This window comes from Orcinus orca, chromosome 12 (genome assembly GCF_937001465.1).
Source record: "Orcinus orca chromosome 12, mOrcOrc1.1, whole genome shotgun sequence".
NCBI lineage: Eukaryota > Metazoa > Chordata > Mammalia > Artiodactyla > Delphinidae > Orcinus > Orcinus orca.
Window position 1 is genome coordinate 30,644,609 of NC_064570.1, and position 23,324 is coordinate 30,667,932.

General features: G+C 38.0%; 1 protein-coding gene across 1 annotated transcript in view; it reads right to left on the reverse strand.

Moving 5' to 3' along the window:
• Nucleotides 1-22,311, reverse strand: part of ENPP3 (ectonucleotide pyrophosphatase/phosphodiesterase 3) — a 64,121-nt gene extending 41,810 nt beyond the window's left edge. Inside the window, exons 1-9 of the mRNA XM_004263823.3 lie at nt 22,052-22,311; nt 18,378-18,453; nt 14,285-14,407; nt 12,780-12,905; nt 9,561-9,621; nt 8,420-8,517; nt 3,510-3,589; nt 1,081-1,200; nt 406-515 (exon numbers count right to left, since the gene is read on the reverse strand). Coding sequence (XP_004263871.1) covers nt 406-515; nt 1,081-1,200; nt 3,510-3,589; nt 8,420-8,517; nt 9,561-9,621; nt 12,780-12,905; nt 14,285-14,407; nt 18,378-18,453; nt 22,052-22,129 — 872 coding nt within the window. The 5' untranslated portion in view covers nt 22,130-22,311. The remainder of the gene's footprint in view (nt 1-405; nt 516-1,080; nt 1,201-3,509; nt 3,590-8,419; nt 8,518-9,560; nt 9,622-12,779; nt 12,906-14,284; nt 14,408-18,377; nt 18,454-22,051) is intronic.
• Nucleotides 22,312-23,324: the final 1,013 nt, after the last annotated feature.

A 23,324-nucleotide genomic window follows, 5' to 3' on the forward strand; every position in this document is an offset into this window, starting at 1 on the left:
AACTGGAAAAATAAAATTACCATCAAGATTAAGACCAAAAAAAAAAAAAATTCTAGGGCTTCCCTGGTAGCACAGTGGTTAAGAATCCGCCTGCCAATGCAGGGGACACGGGTTTGAGCCCTGGTCCGGGACGATCCCGCATGCTGCGGAGCAACTAAGCCCATGCACCACAACAACTGAAGCCCGCGCATCACAACTGCCGAAGCCCGCACACCTAGAGTCTGTGTGCCCCAACAAGAGAAGCACTGCAGTGAGAAGCCCATGCACCGCAACGAAGAGTAGCCTCCCCTCACCGCAACTAGAGAAAGCCCGCGCACAGCAACAAAGACCCAACGCAGCCAACAACAACAAAAAATTCTAATCATCCCTGCCTAGACAAGATCACATCTGCAGGTGCTTTAGTACCTGTTGTAAGTCCTATATATGGAAGGAAAGGTGCCATTTATAGCCACATCTGATCCTGGCCAAAAGTAGGTACCAGCTTTTAAACCCTGATACATGGCTGTCAGCCAGATCTATAAGAAGAGAAAATTTCAAATGAGTGGAGGTCAAGAGAATAATCAGTTTGAGTAGAAATGGTGCCATTTATGAGAAACTGAACAGTATTAACAGTTGCAAAATTTATTCAACTATTAAAATGTATTTAAATTATTTAAAATTTGTCTTTGTTGCAGTTCAGAAAAGTAATTATCCAGGCATCTACTTCAAAAATCAAAAAACATAGGACAGTAAGAAAGATCATTTTTCAAATTGGTAAAATTGTACAGTTCTTCTTTCCCTTTTAAAGATTTAGAAAACAGAATGAGTAAAAACGTTAACAGATAATCTTTCTGAGTAATTTCCAGGTTGATACGTTTATAATACAACATCCAAGTTTCAACTGAAGACAATTTAGGTGAACAACTATACACGTTAAAAAGATTCAAATTATAATTATAAATAGTGGTGAAACACTGTCCCACCCCTAGCCCTTAGAAATTAAAAAGATAATGTAAAACTCAAAGTGGAGAGAGAAGAGAGATCCACTGTCACGTTGGGAAATGAAGGTTACTTTGGAGCCACAAGGAGAATGCTACATACTGGTTGTCCATGCCACCAAACTGGATTATTTTTCTCCTCTGAAGAAAGTGAAAAGTTCTTGTTGAGGTGTACATCATACATTTTATTGTCAATGATGCCATGTGATTCTGGATATAACCCCTAAAATGATAATTTTTAAAAAAGATTTAAGATAAAATAATAAATTAATAAAACATACATTTAAATTGAAATAGCATAAGACCCATAACTCATATTTGAAAAGATGCCATATACCCTTCAATAGAAAACCCCTGGATCTGAACCCTAATACCAAATATACATACTAGTATTATATATATACTAGTTCCACCGTGGTCTATAGCTGCAAATGAATGACATTAGGCAGATGATTTGGGCTGATGGTTTTAATATAACTCATGTTATTAATAACTGTTTGTTAAGTATAGATTCTATATTATAATAATGACTAGCTATTGGTTTTATTGGCAGTAATAGCAAGAAATTTACTACATGGATGCTTTTAAGTATCAGATAGCCTGGCAAATGGGTTAAAATGTGTTACCAGCAATTTAAAAGGAAGCCTGCCAAGTCTCTGTACTTCCTCCCTTCCATCCATCCATCAATCCAGTCATTCCTTCAATTCACATATTTTTATTGAATGCCCATGATACCCTATGCAGTTGTAACTACATTTAGAGAGATTTTTAGGGTCATTATTTCAGAACATTACTATATATATGAATATGAATACATATGCATATGTAGGAAATTAATAGCACTTATGTATAATCCCTTATTTATATATACATGTATAAGTATTATATATTATGTATGTAGACTTATGTATGTGTACATATAGTCAATTCTTGCTATTTGCAATAGTTATGCTCTATAAAGTTGCTGCAAACACTGAATTAGTGAATAGCGAACCACTGCTCCTAGAGAAAATAAAGGGTTAGGTTCCTGTGAGCCTCTGGTTACAATACTTTTGTCTACTGATCCATATGTAATCTTGTTTTATGTGTGTTTCTGTTTGAAGATCCCTTATTTAATATATATTTTTAGTTCAGTATAACTCATGACTGAACAAAGCTTATCTAACACACATATCTTCTCCATAAGGTACATCACAGACTTCTTGCTCTTAGGAACACTAGAAATTACTTGAGCACCACACTTGAGGGCCATTGTAAACAGCAAAATCTCCAAGAAAAAAACACAAACATGTGAAAAACATGGCACTAAATAGACAGTGGACTTTGAAAACATTTGTTTATAGAATGAGAGCTAAAAACAAGAAGGCAGAGTATTGCCTTGTTAGACCTCAGCTGGAAACATGTGAGCTGGGTAACTCAAATGTTTAGGTGAATCTGCAAAATGGAATCTGCATTTATACATGCACACACACACACGCAAACACACATATATACATATATACATACATATAATTACTTAAGGACTAAAATTTAAATAAGTTGTAATTACTGTTCCATACTAATAAAAGACTAAATGCAATGTAGTAAAGACATAATATCCTTTGGCAATAAAGCCTGAGGCAGAGAACGCCTTAAGATGTATTCTAAATCTATAAATATTAAATAAGTTAATCTTCCTTTGGTTCATTTTGATCATTTCATGTACGTCTTCTCATACATTGAGGAGAATTCATTTGCTTTACTTGCTTTATCTAAAGAGGTATAGCCAGTTTGGGACTTCCCTGGTGGCGCAGTGGTTAAGAATCCACCTGCCAATGCTGGGGACACGGGTTCGAGCCCTGGTCCCGGAAGATCCCATATGCAGCAGAGCAACTAAGCCCGTGCTCCACAACTACTGAGCCTGTGCGCCACAACTACTGAAGCCTGTGCGCCTAGAGCCTGTGCTCCACAACAACGAGAAGCCCGCACACGGCAACAAAGAGTGGCCCCTGCTCACTGCAACTAGAGAAAGCCCGTGCGTAACAACAAAGACCCAATGCAGACAAAAATAAATAAATAAATGTTTAAAAATAAATAAATTTATAAAGAGATATAGCCAGTTTGAATTCAATTATGAAACAAGAGACTTTATCAAATTAAATATAATAAAAAAAGACTAGGAAAGAAAGAAATTTCCCACATCAGAGTGGCTGTCCTCATACATAGCCTACCATTCTCAGCAGACCTTCAGATAAATGGAGGTTAATCAACAGATCAGAATAGAGGGTATTTCTCACATCCAAGAGGCTATCCTGGCCTGTCACAGAGGTAAATGAACCTAATGCTGGGACACTCATTCATAGTTAACATCTCACAGCCCTGGATTGACCCCATACTGAGACACTCCTTCCCAGTCTGAATTAGCTGTGACTGCCACCACACATGCTCGTGAAATGTGTGACCTGCGGCTTGGCCAGTTCCGCCTAAGCATGTCTGGTGTGGTCAGTTGCCCTTCGGGGGCCTGTCAGTCTTGCCACTGGGCTAAGCACTTACCGTGACAATGGTGTAATGATTTGGGAAGGTTTTGGTCGGATAGACAGGTCTCAGGTATTTTGAATGAATTCCGCATGTTTCTGCAGCAAAGGATAGTGAGAAATTAAGACGTTGTTTCTTCCTCAGAAGTTGTTTGAATATAAAAATCTGAACGTGCAAGTTTCACAGAGAAATAGAAAACTAATTAAGGGGTGAATTAGATGGAAAGAGGTCGAAATTCTGATGCTTAAAATTCCTCCATTCCAAGGAATGACAGTTTTCAGGAGAGGAGTGAGTTAAATCAGGGTCAGGTAAATTTTTCTATAAAGAACCAGATAATAAATGTGTTAGGCTTTGCAAACCCATATGGTCTCTGTTGCAACAGCTCAACTCTGCTATTAAGGCCTCTAAGCATCTATAGACAACATGTAAACAAATGAGCATAGCTGTGTTCTAATAAAACTTTATTTGAAGACATTGAAATTTGAATTTCACATATTTTTTTTGCATGGCACAAAATATTTTTTTTTTCCCAACCATTTAAGAATGAGAACAATTCTTAGCATTAACAGGCCTTACAAAAACAGGAAGAGTGGGCCGGATTTGGCCTGTGGGCCACAGCTTGCTGACCCCTGAGCTAAATGTACCCTGCTTTACACAGTGCCAGCTTTGTTTGCTTTTGCTGCTCCCCTCTTTCTGACCCAGGTCATTACAACAAGAATTTCTATATAACATCCGCTTCTCAGCCAGTTCTTATACATAAATTATCCAATATAACAAAAGTGAACACGACTATCTAGATAACTGAAAAGGAATTTAACTTGTGTAAATGCATAAGCCCATGCCACAAAGCAATGTTACAAGATGAACTAACTTTCCCACTTATTATTTTCACTCAGTACAGTTTCCATCTGATCTGTGGAGTTTCCTGCGATCTGTTTTCCCCAAAGCACGGCATCAAATTTGCTTTCAGTTATTCTATTGTTTTCATCTGTGCAATAACTCTGCTCAAGGAGGTCAGAACCACTAAGGCACACTGATATTTCCTCTGCAGCAGTGAAGTATGAGAAGTTTTCCATACCAAAATCCTACCAACTCTAATTCTAAAAGAGAGCTTCACCATTAGAGATTCTATTTAGGTTAAAACAAAAAGTGCAAAGGATTGTTGTCCAGAAAGCAACAAACATTGCAACTGGAAATAATGAAGGTTTTCTCAGATAGGCTTGGAACTGGTCTCCTTCCCAGCCTCGAGAACAGTGTTTCCAATATGATCCAGGAATTTCCTCCTTCAGAAGATTCTTGGATCCAATACCAAATCTACTAAATAGGACTCTGGTGGGGATGGGGGAGGTTGAAAGGTGGAAGAAAAGGAGCTCAAAAAATCTGCATTTCTAGCAAGCACCCCAAGTGGTTCTGATGTACTCGAGTTTGAGGCCTGCTCTAGGACATAACATATAATCAACTTTTTTCTTTCTCAGTCAATACCCCCAATAAATAAATCATGTCCTCAATCAGTGAAAGACGCATTTAATATTGTTAAGAAGTCATGTGATAGAAAATAAAATGAGATCTCATCCACTGATAAAAGAATTTAAGTGGGGAAAACAACCATACAATAGAGAGAGATATAAGGTCAGTTTCTGTTTTTATTTCCCTGAAACATAGGTAAATGGTTCAAATTCTTAAATGCCTAAAGGCACAGAGTATAAAATAAAAAACAAAGCTAAGCTACCAGTGATGTAAAAACATGACACCTTCGTACTTTTAAACAGGACACATCAGTTGACTATCTACAGATTCAAGCTACCATTTTCGATCACCTGCCTTTGAACCAGAGCTATCATAGAATAACTCATCAAAAGCAAGATCTTCTACCATTGTTTCTTCCAGGTCTTAAGAATCTAAATTATGACTGAACAGAATAATTCTGGAAGGACACACAATAAACCAATAAGAATAGTTGCTTCTACAGAGAAAAATGAGGAAGATCAGGAAAGAGAGTCTGTTGGTTGGTTGGTTGGTTTTTTTGTTTGTTTTTTTACTGTATACCCTGTAATGTCACTTGTAAAAGTTTATCATTTGCATGTTTTACTCCTTAAAAAACATATTTTTAAAAAGAAAGTACCAACCGAAAAATATTCTGAAAATATAAATGGAATAAATATATATCCATAGTAACTATAAACTATAAGAAGAAGTGGAAGACTGAATGGATGAGTAGGTGAAATAGCTGAAGAATGTACAGATGCAGCAAAAGCAGTACTAGGAAAGAAGTTCATAGCAATAAACACCTACATTAAAAAAGAAGAAATTTCAAATAAACAACCTAAATTTACACCTTAAGGAACTAGAAAAAGAACAAACAAAATCCAAAGTTAGTAAAAAAGAAGAAAACAGCAAAGATTATAGCAGAAATAAGTGAAATAGAGAATAGAAACACAGTTCCAAAAATCAACAAAATTAAAGTTGGTTTTTTGAAAAGATAAACAAAATTGACAAACCTTTAGCTAGATTAAGGGAAAAAAAGACTCAAATCAATAAAATCAGAAACCGAAACCAATACCACAGAAATAGAAAGGATTATAAGAGACTGCTATGAACAATTACACCCCACGAACTGCATAACTTAGAAGAAATGGATAAATTCCTAGAAACATACAACCTTCCAAATCTGAATTATGAAGAAATAGAAAATCTGAACAGACCAAAAACAAGTAATCAAAAACCTCCAAACAAAGAAAAAGCCCAAGACAAGATGGCTTCACAGGTTAATTTTCCCTAACATTTAAAGAAGAATTAATGTCAATTCTTCTCAAACTCTGCCAAAAATTTGAAGAGGCGAGAACACACCCAAACTCATTTCATGAGATCAGCATTACCCTGACACCAAAGCCAGAGAAGGATACTATAATAAAAGAAAATTCCAGGCCAATACCTTCATGAATTTAGATGTAAAAATTCTCAACAAAATACTAGCAAGACAAATTCCACAGCACATTAAAAGGATCATACACCACTTTCAAGTGAGATTTATCCCTGGGATGCAAGGATAGTTACTACCAGTCTTGTACTATCTCCAGTTTCACATCTAACTTTCCAAGAAATCTGACTTCTAGTTCAAGCTAAATCATTTCTATCTCACCTGACAGTTTGTTGATCCCGGCCCTTCTTTGTCTGCTCGCACCCACGTTAGGACAAGACAACAACCTCATGTTCTCACTAGAGTCCATGACCCCTTGGTAGTCACTGATATAACTCACTGCACTGTGGTATTAGTCCATGCTCAGTTTCCAGGCAGCTTGATAAGACACTAGAGATGAGGTTCTAGACTTCCTTAAAGTGATGCCTGCTGTCACATACCTCACCTCAACCCTACCATTCTTGGGAGGTCCTAATCCTAAATCTTTTAACACATCTACTCTTAATTGGACCTCCTAGAAATGAAGAGCCCATTTTGCCTTGGTAGACCTAATTAGTTATGGCTTCACACATTAAAGGATCGAGATATTGTACAAATGACTTAAAAAATATTTTAAACCTTAGAAAGGAAGGCTCTTAATGGCCCAATATTTCACTGGTGTCCTTTCCAACTCTCAAGGGGATGAGCAAATAAAATAATTCCACTTCTAAAGGGGTCCAGTTCAGCCTGGCTAGATAAATTCCCTTTTGGACACAGGATTTGATATCCAGACTACCAAGGGAAATGCAGATAAGGAAATAGAAACTGAGAGTTGTTAATGGCTTTTCAGGCTAAAGTAACTCAGCAGTAAGTGACAAATCCTGAATTTGGAGCCAGTTCTGTCAGAGGCCCAACATCTAAATCTCTTTGCTAAAGATCTACCTCAGAGAGTGTAGGAGAACCTGAAGAGACAAAGTCCCTTATGCTGTAGGGGGGAAGTAATTGATCTTTCTACAGTCAAGGAATTTTAGTGCTGGGATTAGTAGTAGAAATCATTAGGTCTAATCCTCTCATTTTACAAATGAGGAAACTGAGGCCCAGAAAAGGTGATCACCTTACTCAAAGTCAAAAGCTAGTTTTTAATAATTTGGAGAAAAATAAAAAGAGGAAACCAGTAAAATTGTCAGAAATTTTCAGGACCATGGAGGTAAAAGAGGGCCTGGTAGAAGGGGGAAGTAAGAGAGGAACTGAATGGCAGTGAAGACTATGCGCCCTAGAGCCAACCCTCTGATACTTCTTAACTTTGTGTCCTCGGGTTCTCCATTCTTCTTTATTATTGACTTTATAAAATTGTGTGAAGTCCAAGTACCCTAACTCAGAAGTACATCATGATAAAGATGCCAATAAAAATAATAATTACAGTAATAACTGAAAATCATCCAATGTACACTATGTCCATGGTCTCACAGTATTTCTATGAGGTGGTAAGTGACCATTTTACAGATGAAGAGACTAGGGCACCAACCGTGCAAGTAAATTTGCCGAAGGTCTCAGAGCTAGTAAGTGGTGGAGCCAGGTTCCAGGCACTTTGATTCCAGAACTGGACAGAGATACTGGACTTTTCACTTACTGGAGCCTTGGTATCTGCTGATTCTGTCCAGTCTGCTCAGGCTCCTTCAGGTTCCCATCCTTACTGGTCATATCTACCTTGCTGAGACCCAGAACCCAGGGCTGACAAATGCCAATTTTGAGAGAGTATCCATGAACAGATTTTCACAGAGCAGAAGTTATATTCAAATATAAAACAAATCAAAATAAACAAACAAAAAGATAAACACGCTGCAGAAGAAGGAAGGAGGAGCCAAGAAGGATGAAAATAGCTGTTGTGTAGTAAACGCATCAAACTCTTGAGAGGACCCAGAACTAAGACAAACCGCTAACATTAAAGGTCAGAAAGAAAAGTGTTAGTTAATCTAGACATTAACTAACTAGGTGTCTATCAGCTGCATGTCCCTGATTAGAGGAGACTTACTCAGTTTATTGATGTTAGGTATTAGAGAACCCCATGTCTGTAAATATTCAGCTCTAAATCCATCCATGGAAAACAAAATAACTGGTGGCAGGTCAAATCTGAAAATGGAAAATAAGAAATTGTCCATTATTTTGATTTTTTAAAAAAGACACTTTTCTGTACTACTTATAATTCTCTAAATTAGAAAACACTAAGAAAATACAGCCAGAAATAGTTCTAAGTCAAGTTTTCCTTTCTCTTTTTAAAAATTATTTCCCTTTACAATCAGTATGTCCAGTATGTTATTAATCCATAGTAAAAATGTACAGTATTTTTTAAAAGGTGTTACATAACTTATCTGGGTCTTTCAACTTGGAGATCTACCACCCTTTGAGTTCTAGAGTTTAAATAATGTTAGCTAACTTTATTTCTGTTTGCTCCTTGGCACTGGCTATCGGTGACAGCCAGGTATACCATATATGAAATTTCTCTAGCCCTGAGTGTTTACAATGACCAGGCAGTGCACTGTGGAGAAAAAGGGATTGGCCTCAGAAAGACAAGTTTGATTCTCTGCTTCATTCTTTATGAGCTGTTTAACTGAGCAGTTATTCAACCTCTCAAAACTCAGTCCCAACCCACACACCCAGCACTTTGGAATCATTACAACATGGCACATTAGTATCATTGCCTCACCTCAAATAAATGTAGTATTTTACAGGGGCAGGTATACATGGAGCTAATTATTTGTAGTTTTACGGTAGAAGTCAGCAGCGTGCAAGCAGAGCACTAATAAAACATCACCAGAAATGAGATTTTATATTAGAGACATTTCAAAATCCCAGCTTTGGGATGTCCTGGCTGGAGTCATTTAGATCTAAATTCTAATCCTGATCGTAGGACCTTGGGATGTTAGTACAAATATTTCAACCATTTTTTAAGTCATTGTTGTAAATTATGAATATAATAACTTAATGTAAAAATGCTTTTTAAACAATAAAGCAAACCAAAGTATGTTGTGAGTTGGAAGCCACGAGGAACCTAATCTTTTGTTAACTGTTTTGTTCTAAGATGTAAAGAGTGGGAGAAATTCCACCCTGCCTCTCAGCTACATTCCTGCGTGCCATCTGTTAAAGGAGAATAAACATGTCCGTTTCCTTCTCACCCTTCTGGGCACTGGGGCTGCTGGGCTGTGCCACACTCTTCTTCAACCCATGAGGTTTCTCCTGAAAAGCATAAGATCAAAATCTTTAGATAAGAAAAGAGAAACCAATGTTCAATGGACATGCTCTTTCCAAACGATTTAATTCATGTTACTGCAATGACAAAATTCTTCTAGAACATGTTAAATGCTACTTCACATGTTGGCAAGGTCAGTGCCTCTAGCGATTTGCACAGATTAGTAATCTACACTAACTGAATACCAGGAAACCCATCTTTACCAAGAAAATAAAGGGAATTCCTTTAACTGGAAAGGGACAATTTCTTTTTTCTTTTTTAAATAATGTTTTTTCCCTCAAGGACAGTGTTTTCCCAACTGCTAGGAAAAATGAGTTTAATAAATATAGGTATACAATCTAAAGAAAAATGAAAGCATAAAAAAAAAGAGAAATAGCCAATGAGAATTTTTTTTTTTTTTTTTTTTGCAGTATGCGGGCCTCTCACTGTTGTGGCTTCTCCCGTTGCACAGCACAGGCTCCGGACGCGCAGGCTCAGTGGCCATGGCTCACGGGCCCAGCTGCTCCGCGGCATGTGGGATCTTCCCGGACCGGGGCACGAACCCGTGTCCCCTGCATCGGCAGGCGGACTCTCAACCACTGCAGCACCAGGGAAGCCCCAATGAGAATAATTGATATTAACATCAAATGGGGAAAATCAAACAAACAAATTTTTAAGATTGTAACTAAAAAATTACACTCCATGTAACTAAAAAATTACACTCCATCACTCCATGGATGTTTCTGTTTATAAAACATTCCCACTAGGTAATGAAGTAGAAATGATAGAATATGAATGTCATCATTTGCAACCCCTAATGGATCTAGGCAATGATCATCAATGGCTAACATGACCAAAAAAGAGACAAGCAGACAAGATGTTCCTCTTGATGGAAGTAACACCACTACCTGTGAAGGGTACATGGTAAACAGGTGGATAGATAGATAGATAGATAGATAGATAGATAGATAGATAGAAAGATAAACACCTGAATCTGAATAGCCCTCTAGTTCTAACTACCAATTTGCAGGAAAAATAGGGGATGACAAACTGTTTAAGTCACAGAGGATGCAATCTGCAAAACCCAGACTGGAAAATTCTACAGGACAAGTGACTCCATTTATCCAACATGTAAATTGCATGGGGTGGAAAAAAGGAAGGGAGAACCCACTTTTAAAGGACTTGAAATATATCAGCCAGTTGCAATGTATGGAATCTCTTTGGATCCTACTTCAAACAAATATTTTTTTAATATTATAAAACAAAAAAATCTGAACACAGATTGGACATTCGTTAACAATAAATAATTATTGAAGACATTTTTAGATATATTGATGGTATTCTAATTTTGTTAAATCTTCAACTTTTTTAGATACAGACTGAAAATATTTATAGATGAATGACATTAACCTTGGGATTTGCTTTGTAGTAATCTAAAATGTTCAAAGAGAGGTTGGAGGTATTTTATTAAGAAAAAAAACCCAAAGCTGGAAAATAAGCAAAAGGAGGACTGATCATTAAACTTCATTTTAATGTCATGCTGGGAATTATTCAAAAAGCCCACCTATGGATTATCTAGTTACCTAGGAGTATATACCTTTATCTAGCTTATTCTTTACCACTTATTCATTTTACAACTTAGTAAGGGTAGGAGTTAATTGGTAGAAAACTAATAGCAGTGTAACTGATTCTTATCTGATAGCAGATAAATTGTCCTGTAGCAAAGCAAATCATTTGTGTCCCACCACAAGTTACATCTTTAGTGATTTTATTCCAACATTCTCTCAGTTCTAATCTCTTCGATCCTCTGAGCCAGCTTAACATTCTTACTGTATTGGTATGAGACAAGATTGGTCATGAGTTGATCACTGCTGAAGCAAGGTGATTGACATATGGTTAAACACACTATTCTTTCCATATGTTAGAAATTCATCATATTTCTTTTCAAAATTCTGAACTTAAAATATAAAAGTTAGGGCTTCCCTGGTGGCGCAGTGGTTGAGAGTCCGCCTGCCGATGCAGGGGACACGGGTTCGTGCCCCGGTCTGGGAAGACCCCACATGCCGCAGAGCGGCTGGGCCCGTGAGCCATGGCCGCTGAGCCTGCGCGTCCGGAGCCTGTGCTCCGCAACGGGAGAGGCCACGACAGTGAGAGGCCCGCATACCGCAAAAAAAAAAAAAAAAGAGTTATAAAATTAGGGCAGAAGGCAGGAGACCACAAAGCTCAGAGGCACTGTGCTCAATGAACTTATTAGAGAAATAAGCAAACTGCAAACTACACTTGCCTTTGTGAATTTAGGGGGATTTTTAATGACACGATATTCACTATTAAATATCAATTATTATTTAAAAACAGACTTACCATTTCAGGCTTTTACTTTCCTTTCTGGTTGCCCCTTTTAGCGGATTTTCAGTTATATTTTGCATAAAAACTGATTCATCTATTAGTGTAAAGCCTATTTTTTACTGAGGGACTATACTTAATAATGTTTCTACTATAACATTTTCCTTTTATTTAAAAAAAATCAAAATTCACCTTAATCTCTTTTTTTGTCTAAAAATATTACACATGTAAGTTAGTTAGCTCTACTGGGTGTGGTGTTAGGAAAAAGGGGTTGATAGCTTGAAGCAATCTTGTTGCTATGTGTATATGACGTTTTTCCTAAGTCTCATCAGATGTGCAGAGGGATTGGTGATTTTTTTAAAAATCTACATCACTTATAAAGTGGCAAAGCAGGTGAAATCAGGCGTTGAATAACCTGGATTCTAACCTTGGCTCTCTGCATTACCTCCCTGACAGTCCGAAATCAGTCATTTAACTAACTGCTATTCAGGCCAGAGAATCTCTTCTGTGATGTTTTAACTTTAGGATCTGCCGTCCAGTGTCTCAAACCACAAGAATGTCTAGCATAGTCATTGGACTGAAAAAGACCTTGCTTTACAGAACATGTGGAATGTTAACTTTTCTCTTCTCTTCTATAATATCTTTGCTCTGAGCTCCCTTCCTCTATCGTGCACAAAACCCATTTCTTCCCACAGTAAACACATTGGGTCTTTTCTTCCACGTAGAGTGGCTAAAAATTCTTGGACTTGATTTAATGTCTGCAGCCTAGGCCAGCTCTAGGGTCACTGAACTCACGCAGGCAAATGGGTCAACACCTGCTTACCTTGGCAAACACTCTTATAGTCAGCACAGCAGTCTTTCTTCTGTAAACAGTCATCTGAACAAGAGCAAAGGCTGGATTCCAGTCTGGTCTCCCCACAACGAAATTTATTGCACGTCCATATTCGAGCTGGAAAATTACATAATTTGGTTTTGAGCATACAATTTAATTTAAGCATCCAATAACAAAAGGTAGATCAGCTCCCCACCATGCCTCTGATATTTGCCCAGGCTAGGCACTTAATGTGAGATCAGTTTCAATAAATCCCAGTGCTAACAACAGCAAGAGGCTGGACTGAGGCTGCTTCCTAGGGCCACCTGCAGGAAACAGTGACTAGAATCAACATCAGCCCCTGTGCTCAGACAAATGCATTGGCTAGGTGACAGCTGTGTGTTTCAGTCATGCACAGAATTCTTCATTCTCAATTATATACTATGTACTTAGAAAGAAAAGAGTTCTGGAGATGAATTAAAAGGAGTACAGATCTTATCCATACTAGGCTATACCCTCCTTCTTGCCCTTTTCAGAGAGCATAATTTAAGGAGCTGTACTGTCCTAATCTTCTCTCCTCGAACCACTAGACACCTCCCCCCACCACCTCCTTGATTTCTTAGAAAATTAAATATTGCAAACTGTCTCTTCTGCCTCAAGAACAGTGTTTCTCAAGTTGTGTTCTGTGGACCGCTGGCATCAGAATCGCTAAGAATCACCAGCTTTCCAGTGGAGTCTTATGCATCCTGAAATTTGAGAACCACTAAAAATGAGACTAAATAAGATGAAAAGCCATGAGAAAACTCCCTTGAAACTTGTGTAATTTGACAACATTTCATCTACTGGAGACTGTTATTCCTCAACCTCAACTAAATAAAGTGTGGGTTCTATCTTTAGTACTGAAAGGGGGGTCAGGATTATACTAGATCCTGAATACAAGGTGTAATGGGCTGAATTGTGTCCCTCCCCTAAAATGTTGAAGTCTTAACTTCAACATGACTGTGAATGTGCCCTTATTTAGAAAAGGATTTTGCAGATAACCAAGTTAAAATCAGGTCATTAGAGTGGACCCCAATCCAGTATGACTGGTATTCTTCTTACAACAAGAGGAAATTCAGACGTGGAGACACCCAGAGGGAAGACTGTGAGGACGTGGGGAGAAGGCCATCTGCAGACGAAGGCAGAGCTTTGAGTTACGTCTGCCACAAGTGGAGGAACACGCAAGATGGCTGGAGACCCGCCAAAAGCTAGGAGAGAAGCATGGAACAGATTCTCCCTCACAGCCTCAGAAGGAACCAACCCTGCCAAACCTAGATCTTGGACTTCTAGTTTCCAGAACTGTGAGAAAATGAATTTCTGTTGTTTAAGCCACCCAGTTCGTGGGACTTTGTTATGGCAGCCTGAGCAAACTAATACACAAGGTGAGCATTTGCATTTGCATGCAAATGCTCATGCAAATGTGCTATCATTAGATAGCACAACCAACATGCTAATAAACTTGCTCTCAGGATTCATACTTGGTCCCACACAGGTGTCTTCAAAGTCCCAGCAGCAGTCGCCTCGGCCTTTACATTGCACATCACACCGGCAGCCCTCCAGTCCTCTATGTGAAGCATCAAAACATTTTTTCCTGCAGCTGCCTGTAGAGTGAAAGAATAAGGAAATCTGTGCTTAGAAGTTATCCGAAGTCTCATAGCTTGATGGTAGCCCAAGAAGTACCCAGCACAGACTAGGACAGACAATTAGATAATTTTTATTGCACTGTATGACTCATCAGTGCAAAGTGATAAATAATGAGTAATACATAATGAGTGATTTTTCCCCAGGACTCCAGAGAGGTCCCAGACTCAGATACACCAGGGTCCATAAGGAGAGGGTAAGAGGGACAAGCAGAGGCTAAATGTAGTGGAATTGGTTGAAAGTCTGCATATGAAGCAGCAGCTACCCACCCCACCTCCCACTACAGAATAGAAGGCTCAAAATTTGGAAGAAATTGGGAGGAGTTGCTTTCATCACAGAGACAGCAGACATGGAGGATGGCCATAATGAGAAAAAAAGATGAACAAGTCTTACTCTTAAATGTGAACAGATGATTACCAGACCTTTGAGGATAGCATCCACATGAAAAACCAAAACAAACAAGAAAAAAAGAAAAACTTTTGAAGAGGAAATATTGCAAGGAGCAGAAGAGTTAAACACACACACGATCACGCACACAAACACACAACTGATATTGAGATGCTCAGAAAAGAAATTGCATCCATTAAATAAGAAAGTAAACTATAATTTTAAAAAGGGAAATCACGTTCAGGGTGCTCTTAGAAATAAAAACGTGAGAGCAGTAATGGAAAACTCAGTAGAGGGGTGTGGTAGGCAGAATTATGGTTTTCAAGAAGATTCCATCCCCTAATCCTCGAGACTGTGAATATACTGCCTTACATGGCAGAGGAACTTTGCAGATATAATTAAGGCTACTACTTAGTTGACCTTGAAACAGGGAGGTACTACTGAAAAGTGAAAACAAAGAAAATGGAAATGATATTATTAAAGAAATCATAATAAAATTTCCCAGAGTTGAAGAGTAAACATTATTATGTCAAAGGTGCTCACCAAATTTCACAGCAAAACTCACACCAAGGGATCAATAGGGATAAAGAGATCTGGAAAGCTCCCAGAGATAGATCAGGAGAAATGTGTACAGGATCACAAGTCAGAATGATATCAAATTTCCTAAAAGCAACTCTGGGAGAGGGCATAGGTCAAATGGCATGTTGGATACACACCAAAGAGCACTATGTATTAAGTAGATAGGTACATAACAATAAGTGCATGCATTGTAATTAGATAGCTACAAAGTCCTGTGAGAAAGTAAGGGGAAAAGTTTATATGCCATTTACATAAAACGTCTTTACATTTTTACATTCACTCCTTTGAAACATTTTCCGCACTTGAACTTCAGGACAAAACAATCACCTGGCTTTCTTCCCACATTCCTGACCCTCCTTCCTAGTCTTCTGTGTTCTCCTCCCTTCATCTTCCAGTCCTTTAAGGTTGGCATACCCTGGTCACATTGCTTTAAAGCCCATGTATGATGCTGGTAACCACCATGTTGCATGTCCAGCCAGAACTTCCCCCAAAAGCCAGTCTTTTATATACAACTACTTTTTGACTTTTCTACTTGGACATCTAGTAGGTATTTCAAATTTAACATATCCAAAACTGAGTTCCTGATTATTCTTCCCAAACCAGCTCCTTCTATAGCCTTCCCCATCTGAATTATGGAAATGCCATATTTTCTGATGTTCATGCTGAAAATCTTGAGGTCATTCTTGACTTCTCTGTTTCTCACTCCATATCCAATCTGTTGATAAAATCTATCTATTACATCAAAAGATCTCCAGAATCCAAGTACTTTTCATCAGTTACAATGCTACCACCCTGGTCCAAGACATATGGCTTGTCTATATTATTGCAATAATTTTCTAATTGGTCTCTCTATTTCTCCTGGTTTCGTTCTGCCATTTATTCATAACACAGCAGCCTGAGCGATCATGTTGAAAAGCAAACCACAGCATGTCATGTCATTCCTCTGCTCAAAACCTCCAATCACTCCCCATCACACTCAGAATGAAAGCCAAAAGCCGTATTTTGACCTACCAACCCCTCTGTGATCAACTCCTCTTTGGCTGATCTCATTTTATGACTACCCTCCCTCTGGGCCTCTTAGCTCTAGCTCACTGATCTCCTGTTATTCTTTAAATAGAACATATGCCAGATAAGCTCCTGCCTTAGGCCTTTGCACTTGCTATTTTCTCTTGCCTAGAATGTTCTTTTCCAAAATATCCTTGTTTCTTCCTCACTTCCTTTAGCTCTTTACTCAAAAGTCATTACGCAACCCCACCCACCCTGACTCAATATTTCATGTTCCCCTTTTCAGTTTTACTTATTCCTTAGCACTTTCCCTTCATATTTTATATATATATATATATATATATATATATATATTGCTCAATTTTAATTATCTGTCTTCCATGCTAGAATGTAAACCCTTTGAAGGATTTTTGTCTGTTTCCTTTATCACTATATCCCCAGTAATTAGAATAGTGCCTAGCACAGCGTTAGTGCTCAATTGTTGAAGAACAGGTAAAAAGGATGTGCACATAAATTGAGAAATTTGTCACTCAAACTAGAAAAACTTGTTTAAAAACTCACACTAGAAAAAATATATATTGCCTATGAAAAGTAGGTTAATTGGAGCAGAGAATGGTGAAGATGATCAAGGGTTGGGGTTTAGGAAACAGTTGTGGTGGAAGAATGAGGGGGTGACTATGTTAGGATGCTGGCAAAAAGAAGCTGGCATTAAACACCAATCCCCTGGGTGGGAGGGAGAGGAGAGTGATGCCACACAAGCCCTGATAGACTGAGATGAAAGGAAGAGAATCAGGAACAATGACTAGGGAGCCAGTCAGTAGCTGTACTAACGTAAGGAAAGGAGGGAAAGAGCTGGAATAATTGGAGATTTTGCTCAGAGATTACCATATGCCTTTTGCAATTAGTTTATGTGATTTGTGGGATGAAACAACCAAGAAATGATGCCCACCTGTGCACACTAACATCAGAATAATACCACCAAAATGACCTGCCAGCATTTGCTAGATCTAGGACTGGTACTGCAGCTCAGAAACACAACAGCCAAGTGACCAAGAAAAGACAGTAATTTTCCAGCCAATGCCCATCTTTTCAGTTCCACTGTGTTCCCATGTTACAGCAGGGGTACTGAGTGTTTGTAAATTACTAAGTGAAAACATAATTGGAAAATTGCCAGTTAACCTCACCAAGAGTCTCCCACTGAAGAAGACTTTCCCCATTGGAGTCAAATTAGAAGTTAATCAACCAGATAAAAAAGGAGAATAAATTATCTAACACTTGACCTCATACTTTCCCTTAGTAAAAGTGTCAAAACAATACATAGTAAGATTATAGAAAGTGCTTTTTATTGAATCGCTTGCAAATGGTTTATTTACTGTTCGTACTAATGCAATATGGCAAAAGGGATGGGAGGTATTTTGATACTTTGAGCCACAGATCTCCTATTTTTCTTTGCTTCTTATGAGAAAAAAAATGTGAAGCTTTTATTGTGCACTACATTTCAGGAAAGTGGCACTGCCTAACCAAGAAATGGTGATATTTCTGGGATGGGGTAACACTAACGTGATATCAAGGTACAAAAGTGGTGGTAGGAAGTCATGGGAGTGAAGCAACTAAGACTTTCGAAGTCAAGTTTATCATAGGATATTAATGATTAGAGTAGGAGCTGGGAGAGAAGGAATCTTTGATTCAGTTACCAAAGTCCTCTATGAAAGTGAGGAAAAGGGACAAATACTGGAATGATATGAATCTCAAAGAAGCAGGGAGATGAGGTCAAAGAGGAAAGTCCAGAAGCGGCAGTGGAGAGTGCTAACCACAGATGTGGGCTCCTGACAAGTGGGGCATGGGAGAAAGGGGAGCCTAGCCTAGCCTAGAAAGGAGGCGAGTCCAGGTTATATAACAGGGAAGGGGAGGAGAAAGAAGAAAGAAGGAAAGTTTCTGAGAAAATGTTGAGGGGAGTACCTTGCTCTTCATGTTGCCTGAGTCCAGCCACCAGGCCTAACGCAAGTGACACAGCCACCAACAAAGTGAGAAGAACCTATTAACAAAAAAATGTGACATTTACCATTTTGTTAAAATATACAAAGACCCAGACAACTGCCCTCCCTTGGTGATTGTTAAGGGAGCACAGCCTGCTAGCTTTTCGCATTACCAGATCCAACAATGATAAGGGGACAGAATTTTATTTAATGCCTGATTATTTTCAGGCATTAAGTAAGAAAGGTTTGGGAAGAATGTTAAAATACCATTTATTACAGATCTTCAAATTCAAATATGTTAGTCCTAGTTAGTTTAACCCCAAATTGAGTTAAAGTACAAATGAAACCAAGGGGCCATTTACCTTTGCCCATTTTCCTTTCTTAACTAGATACATGTTTGGAGATCATTTATTTAAAAGCATTCCAAAACTGTGAAATCGTTAACTACCTCATTCCCAGGAAGCAGGGTTTTTCTCTCCCACTCTGACCATCAGAGAATAATGAGAATATTTAACATATAAAAATATAATGTCCAGGGCTTCCCTGGTGGCACAGTGGTTGAGAGTCTGCCTGCCGATGCAGGGGACACGGTTTCGTGCCCCGGTCTGGGAAGATCCCACATGCAGCGGAGGGGCTGGGCCTGTGAGCCATGGCCGCTGAGCCTGCGCGTCCGGAGCCTGTGCTCCGCAACGGGAGAGGCCACAACACTGAGAGGTCCACGTACCGCAAAAATAAATAAATATATATATATATATATATATATATATATATAATGTCCAAATAATTAACTAGCAAATTATCTGCTTTGATCTGCAGTGCAAACAAATGTTTTAGGGGTAACCAGGAAGTCATGTGACCAAAGATTGTGTATGTCATTCATTATCACTACTACTGACAAAGCTCTTCAGTGTAATGGACTTTATACTATTACTGAAGTTAAACTGTGATATAAATTAAAGAGAATTCTTCCCACTGACCTCTTTCCCTATCCATTAAGTCCAATGATAAGCATACTGGATGACAGAGCTTAAATAATATGTATCACCATAAAGAATACAAATGCAACAGGTACACAGATTACTTAAAGTATTTTACAATACAAATAAATTTTGTTATGTTTCTTTTTTAAAAATCGCTTTTATAAAAGAAAAAAAACAACATCAAAATTTGCTTAGATAATAAAAACCCTACATAAACTATAGATTTTGTCTGTTTTCCTTCTGAAAAATCATCTGGAAATTAACATATCTAATTTTTACAATAGAAGTGAATTCAGTGATTGGGAAAATATGGTTAAAATACTGTGAAAACAATTTTTACATGAAGACTCAAAATTAGCCCACGGGTCAGTGACCTTCCAGCAGGTATTCATTCAGTGGAGAGGATGGAGAAGGCAAAGTAAACATAAACAGTTATTAAATAACATCATTAGCACTTTTTCCCTTATTATGATGCTCAAGAGCCACAGCTGACTAAGGCTACTAACGCTACAAAGCAACAAAGCACTGGGAAACTCTCCTATGGTAAACCTCATGTGTCATAGATTTACATTTCGGCTATATCTCAGTTTACATCTTATTTTTGGTCCTTTGGCCATTCAAACTTGCTGGAACAATAGACAACACCTAGCTGTCCTTAGGATGCTTTAAAACTTTTTAATGTTAAATCTTCATGTCTATTTCTTAGTGATTTTGTACTTGTTCCATATATTTATGACTTGCTCTCGCATTATTCTGTAATCTCCTCAAGGATAAAAAGGTTCATTTTCAATGTTGTATAATCATTGACTCTAAGTATGTAATTCTGAATAAGCTTCTTGATATTAAGGTGCAAATATATCTTAAACTATCTTATGCTATCTACAAAATGGAGAGGGGAGTGCTTTGGACTCCAGAAATCACTGAGAAACCAACATTTGGCTTTAGCTTGGCTGAAAAAAGAATGCTAGAAACACAATAGGTACATTAAAAAATTTTAAATAAAACTTGTACTAAAATTTAGAAACAATAGGGTAACTTTGAAGCTATGATTTTAAACTATTGAGCTTCTGTTTACGTGTACTAACAACCCACTAAAAGGATACAACGAAGGGAAATAAACGATGAACAGACTTTGCTCCCAAGGAGTTGATAATTCCCTGAATTAATAAGGTAGGATAAATACAGTAAATGGCATAAGAGCTAAAAGAGAATGCCAAAGTTCCCAGAACAATAAATAAATAGAATATCTTGAGAGTTTCCTTTGTTATAGTCACTGAGCTCAATACATATACACACTGTTTCATTTACTCCTCCAAACAATGCTTGCGTGACAGAGAGAATGGCAATGACATTAAGAAAAGTAGGGAATTGGGCTTCCCTGGTGGCGCAGTGTTTGAGAGTCCGCCTGCCCATACAGGGGACACGGGTTCTTGCCCCGGTCCGGGAAGATCCCACATGCCGCGGAGCAGCTGGGCCCGTGAGCCATGGCCGCTGAGCCTGCGCGTCCGGAGCCCGTGCTCCTCAACGGGAGAGGCCACAACAGTGAGAGGCCCGCATACCGCAAAAAAAAAAAAAAAAGAAAGAAAGAAAAAAGAAGAAAAGTAGGGAATTTAAGAGAAAACTGCAGCAGTATAGGTGTGAGAAAACTATGCAAATGGTTTTAGCTACAAGGAAGGTGCTGGATTGAGGAGCCAGCAAGCAGGCACTTGGAATGGTGTGGTAGACACTCAGCAAGAGGTCAGAACTAGTGGCCGACTTGGAATTCTTGGTGGAGAATATGCTCTTAAAACCATTAAAGAAGGTGAGATTTCCTAAAGAAAGGATCTTTAGATAGGGTTTGGTGAAATGCATAATGAGAAGAAAGATAAATCAGCCAATAAAGCAGGTAAGGAGAAAAGTGATAAAAATGGGAATGTCAATGCCATCATGAAAGCAAGGGGAGAGAAGAATTCAAAATGAGAAACTGCTCCACAATATCTGTGTATTATCGTTAGGAGACTCAGCAGGAGAAGGATAGGGGAGAAGGGCTGACTTTTGAGGAGGTGACTTGAGTACAGTAAAAGCAAAGCTAGAGAACAAAAAATGGTTGGGTGGTGAGAAAATTGAGACAATGGCTAGAGCTGAAAGTTTGATGGTAAAAGGAAAAGAGAATGTAATAAAGTCAAGGAAAGTTTTTTGTTTTTGTTTTGTTATTGTTGTTGTTGTTTTAGGACAGGGAAGATCTTACCATGTAAGGGAACAAGAAAGAGAAAATAGGAAAAAGAGACCACCTCTAGGAGTGAAGTAAAATAGGATAAAATCAAGAGTCCCACAAAGAATAGAAGACACAGTGATTTTAATTCCTCACTCTCTTGTCTTAAAATATTCATGCAAAATAAATTAAAAATGGTGACTTGGGAGGTAAATATAATTATAATCATGGTAAAATCAGTGCTGCTAAATGTTCTGCCACAGATCCCAACCGTTTAGATTGATCAAATATTAATTTGTTGTTACTCAAATTTCTTATTTGCAAAATGTGATTCACTTTGCTTTAGAGTTGTCATAAGGGATAAAACTGAACACAATTACTTAAAACTTTACATTTAAATAGCAACACAAACAAATACAATCGGGGAGTCATACCCCTACCATTACTCACAAAGCTACAGAGACGAAAATGTTAAAATGTACTTACAATACAAATTATTTTGTACTTCTTAACAGTGTTTCTCATAACAGGTTCTTCCGTTGATAAACCCAGAGTAGAATCCATTGTTCTGTTAGCTGTATAAACCTGTTCTACCAGAAAATGGTAGAACTCCTTCGTTTTTCTAGTCTGGCAAAGAGAAACTGTATGAATTACGGGGCTGTAACTGACTTTTAAATGTTTGGGAAGAGCACAGCTCTTTAGTGATTGGGCAATCAAGAGAGAGGAAAAAATAAGTGTCGAGAGATAAAAGTTCATTTCTAGTACATTGTAGACAACTGTTCTTTCTCTCCTTATAGTTTCTACTGAATACTAATCAAAATATATGTAACAAGAATAATATAATAATCAAATTTTAATACAATGATCATTGATTTTCTTTAAAAATAACCCCAAACAAAACACCTTGTTACCAAAATTCTAGAAAGTTTCTACATTTATATAAACTTCCTGTCACTGTTGAAAACTAACATATTAACCATGTGCTTTATCCATATAAAAACTCCAACTCTGCCAAATCTGTATAAAGTATTAATCATGTGATAATTATGACTTGCATTTTAGAGTATTCACACTTTGACATGTTTTCACATGCATTATCTCATGTCAAACATAACAGAATCCCTTACAAACACTGTATCCCTATTTTGTAAGATGAGTAAAGTAAGGCTCTGATTATTTAAATTATGTGACTTACTTGTCCCAAGTCACATTTACTAGATGCCAGAAGTGGAACTGGAACCCAAGTCTTCTATAGCCCCAAATCCAAGGTAATTTTCACTAACTAATTAAATGGGATCCTTTCTTATTTACATAGACGAGATTGGTCTCATGATACATATATTTCATGCTGAGAGGGGGTTACTGATTTCTGATGAAAGAAGCTAAATTAGTAGCAGTGTGGCCTAAGAGAGTTCTAATAAATGGTGGGTTTTACACATTTCTATTTTAAACGGCCCTAAGGCAATAATTCTCAAAGTGTGATTCCATGGAACTGATAAATGAAATATTTTCTACCATGTCAGTAAACAAAGGGTGTCACAGTCATCAACGATTGTAACCCTCCAACATGAGCCAGTGAGCCCTGAGGAAACCCAGGGCTGAAAAGAATACCTGCCATCTAGCAGCCATCAGACAGCAGCCACTCCCTACCGTGAGCGCTGAGGAAACTCAGGATATGAAAACACAGGATACTGGCCCCCAGATAGCTGAGGTGCATATTAAAGGAATGATTTCAGTGAGTCCAGACACTTGCATCTTC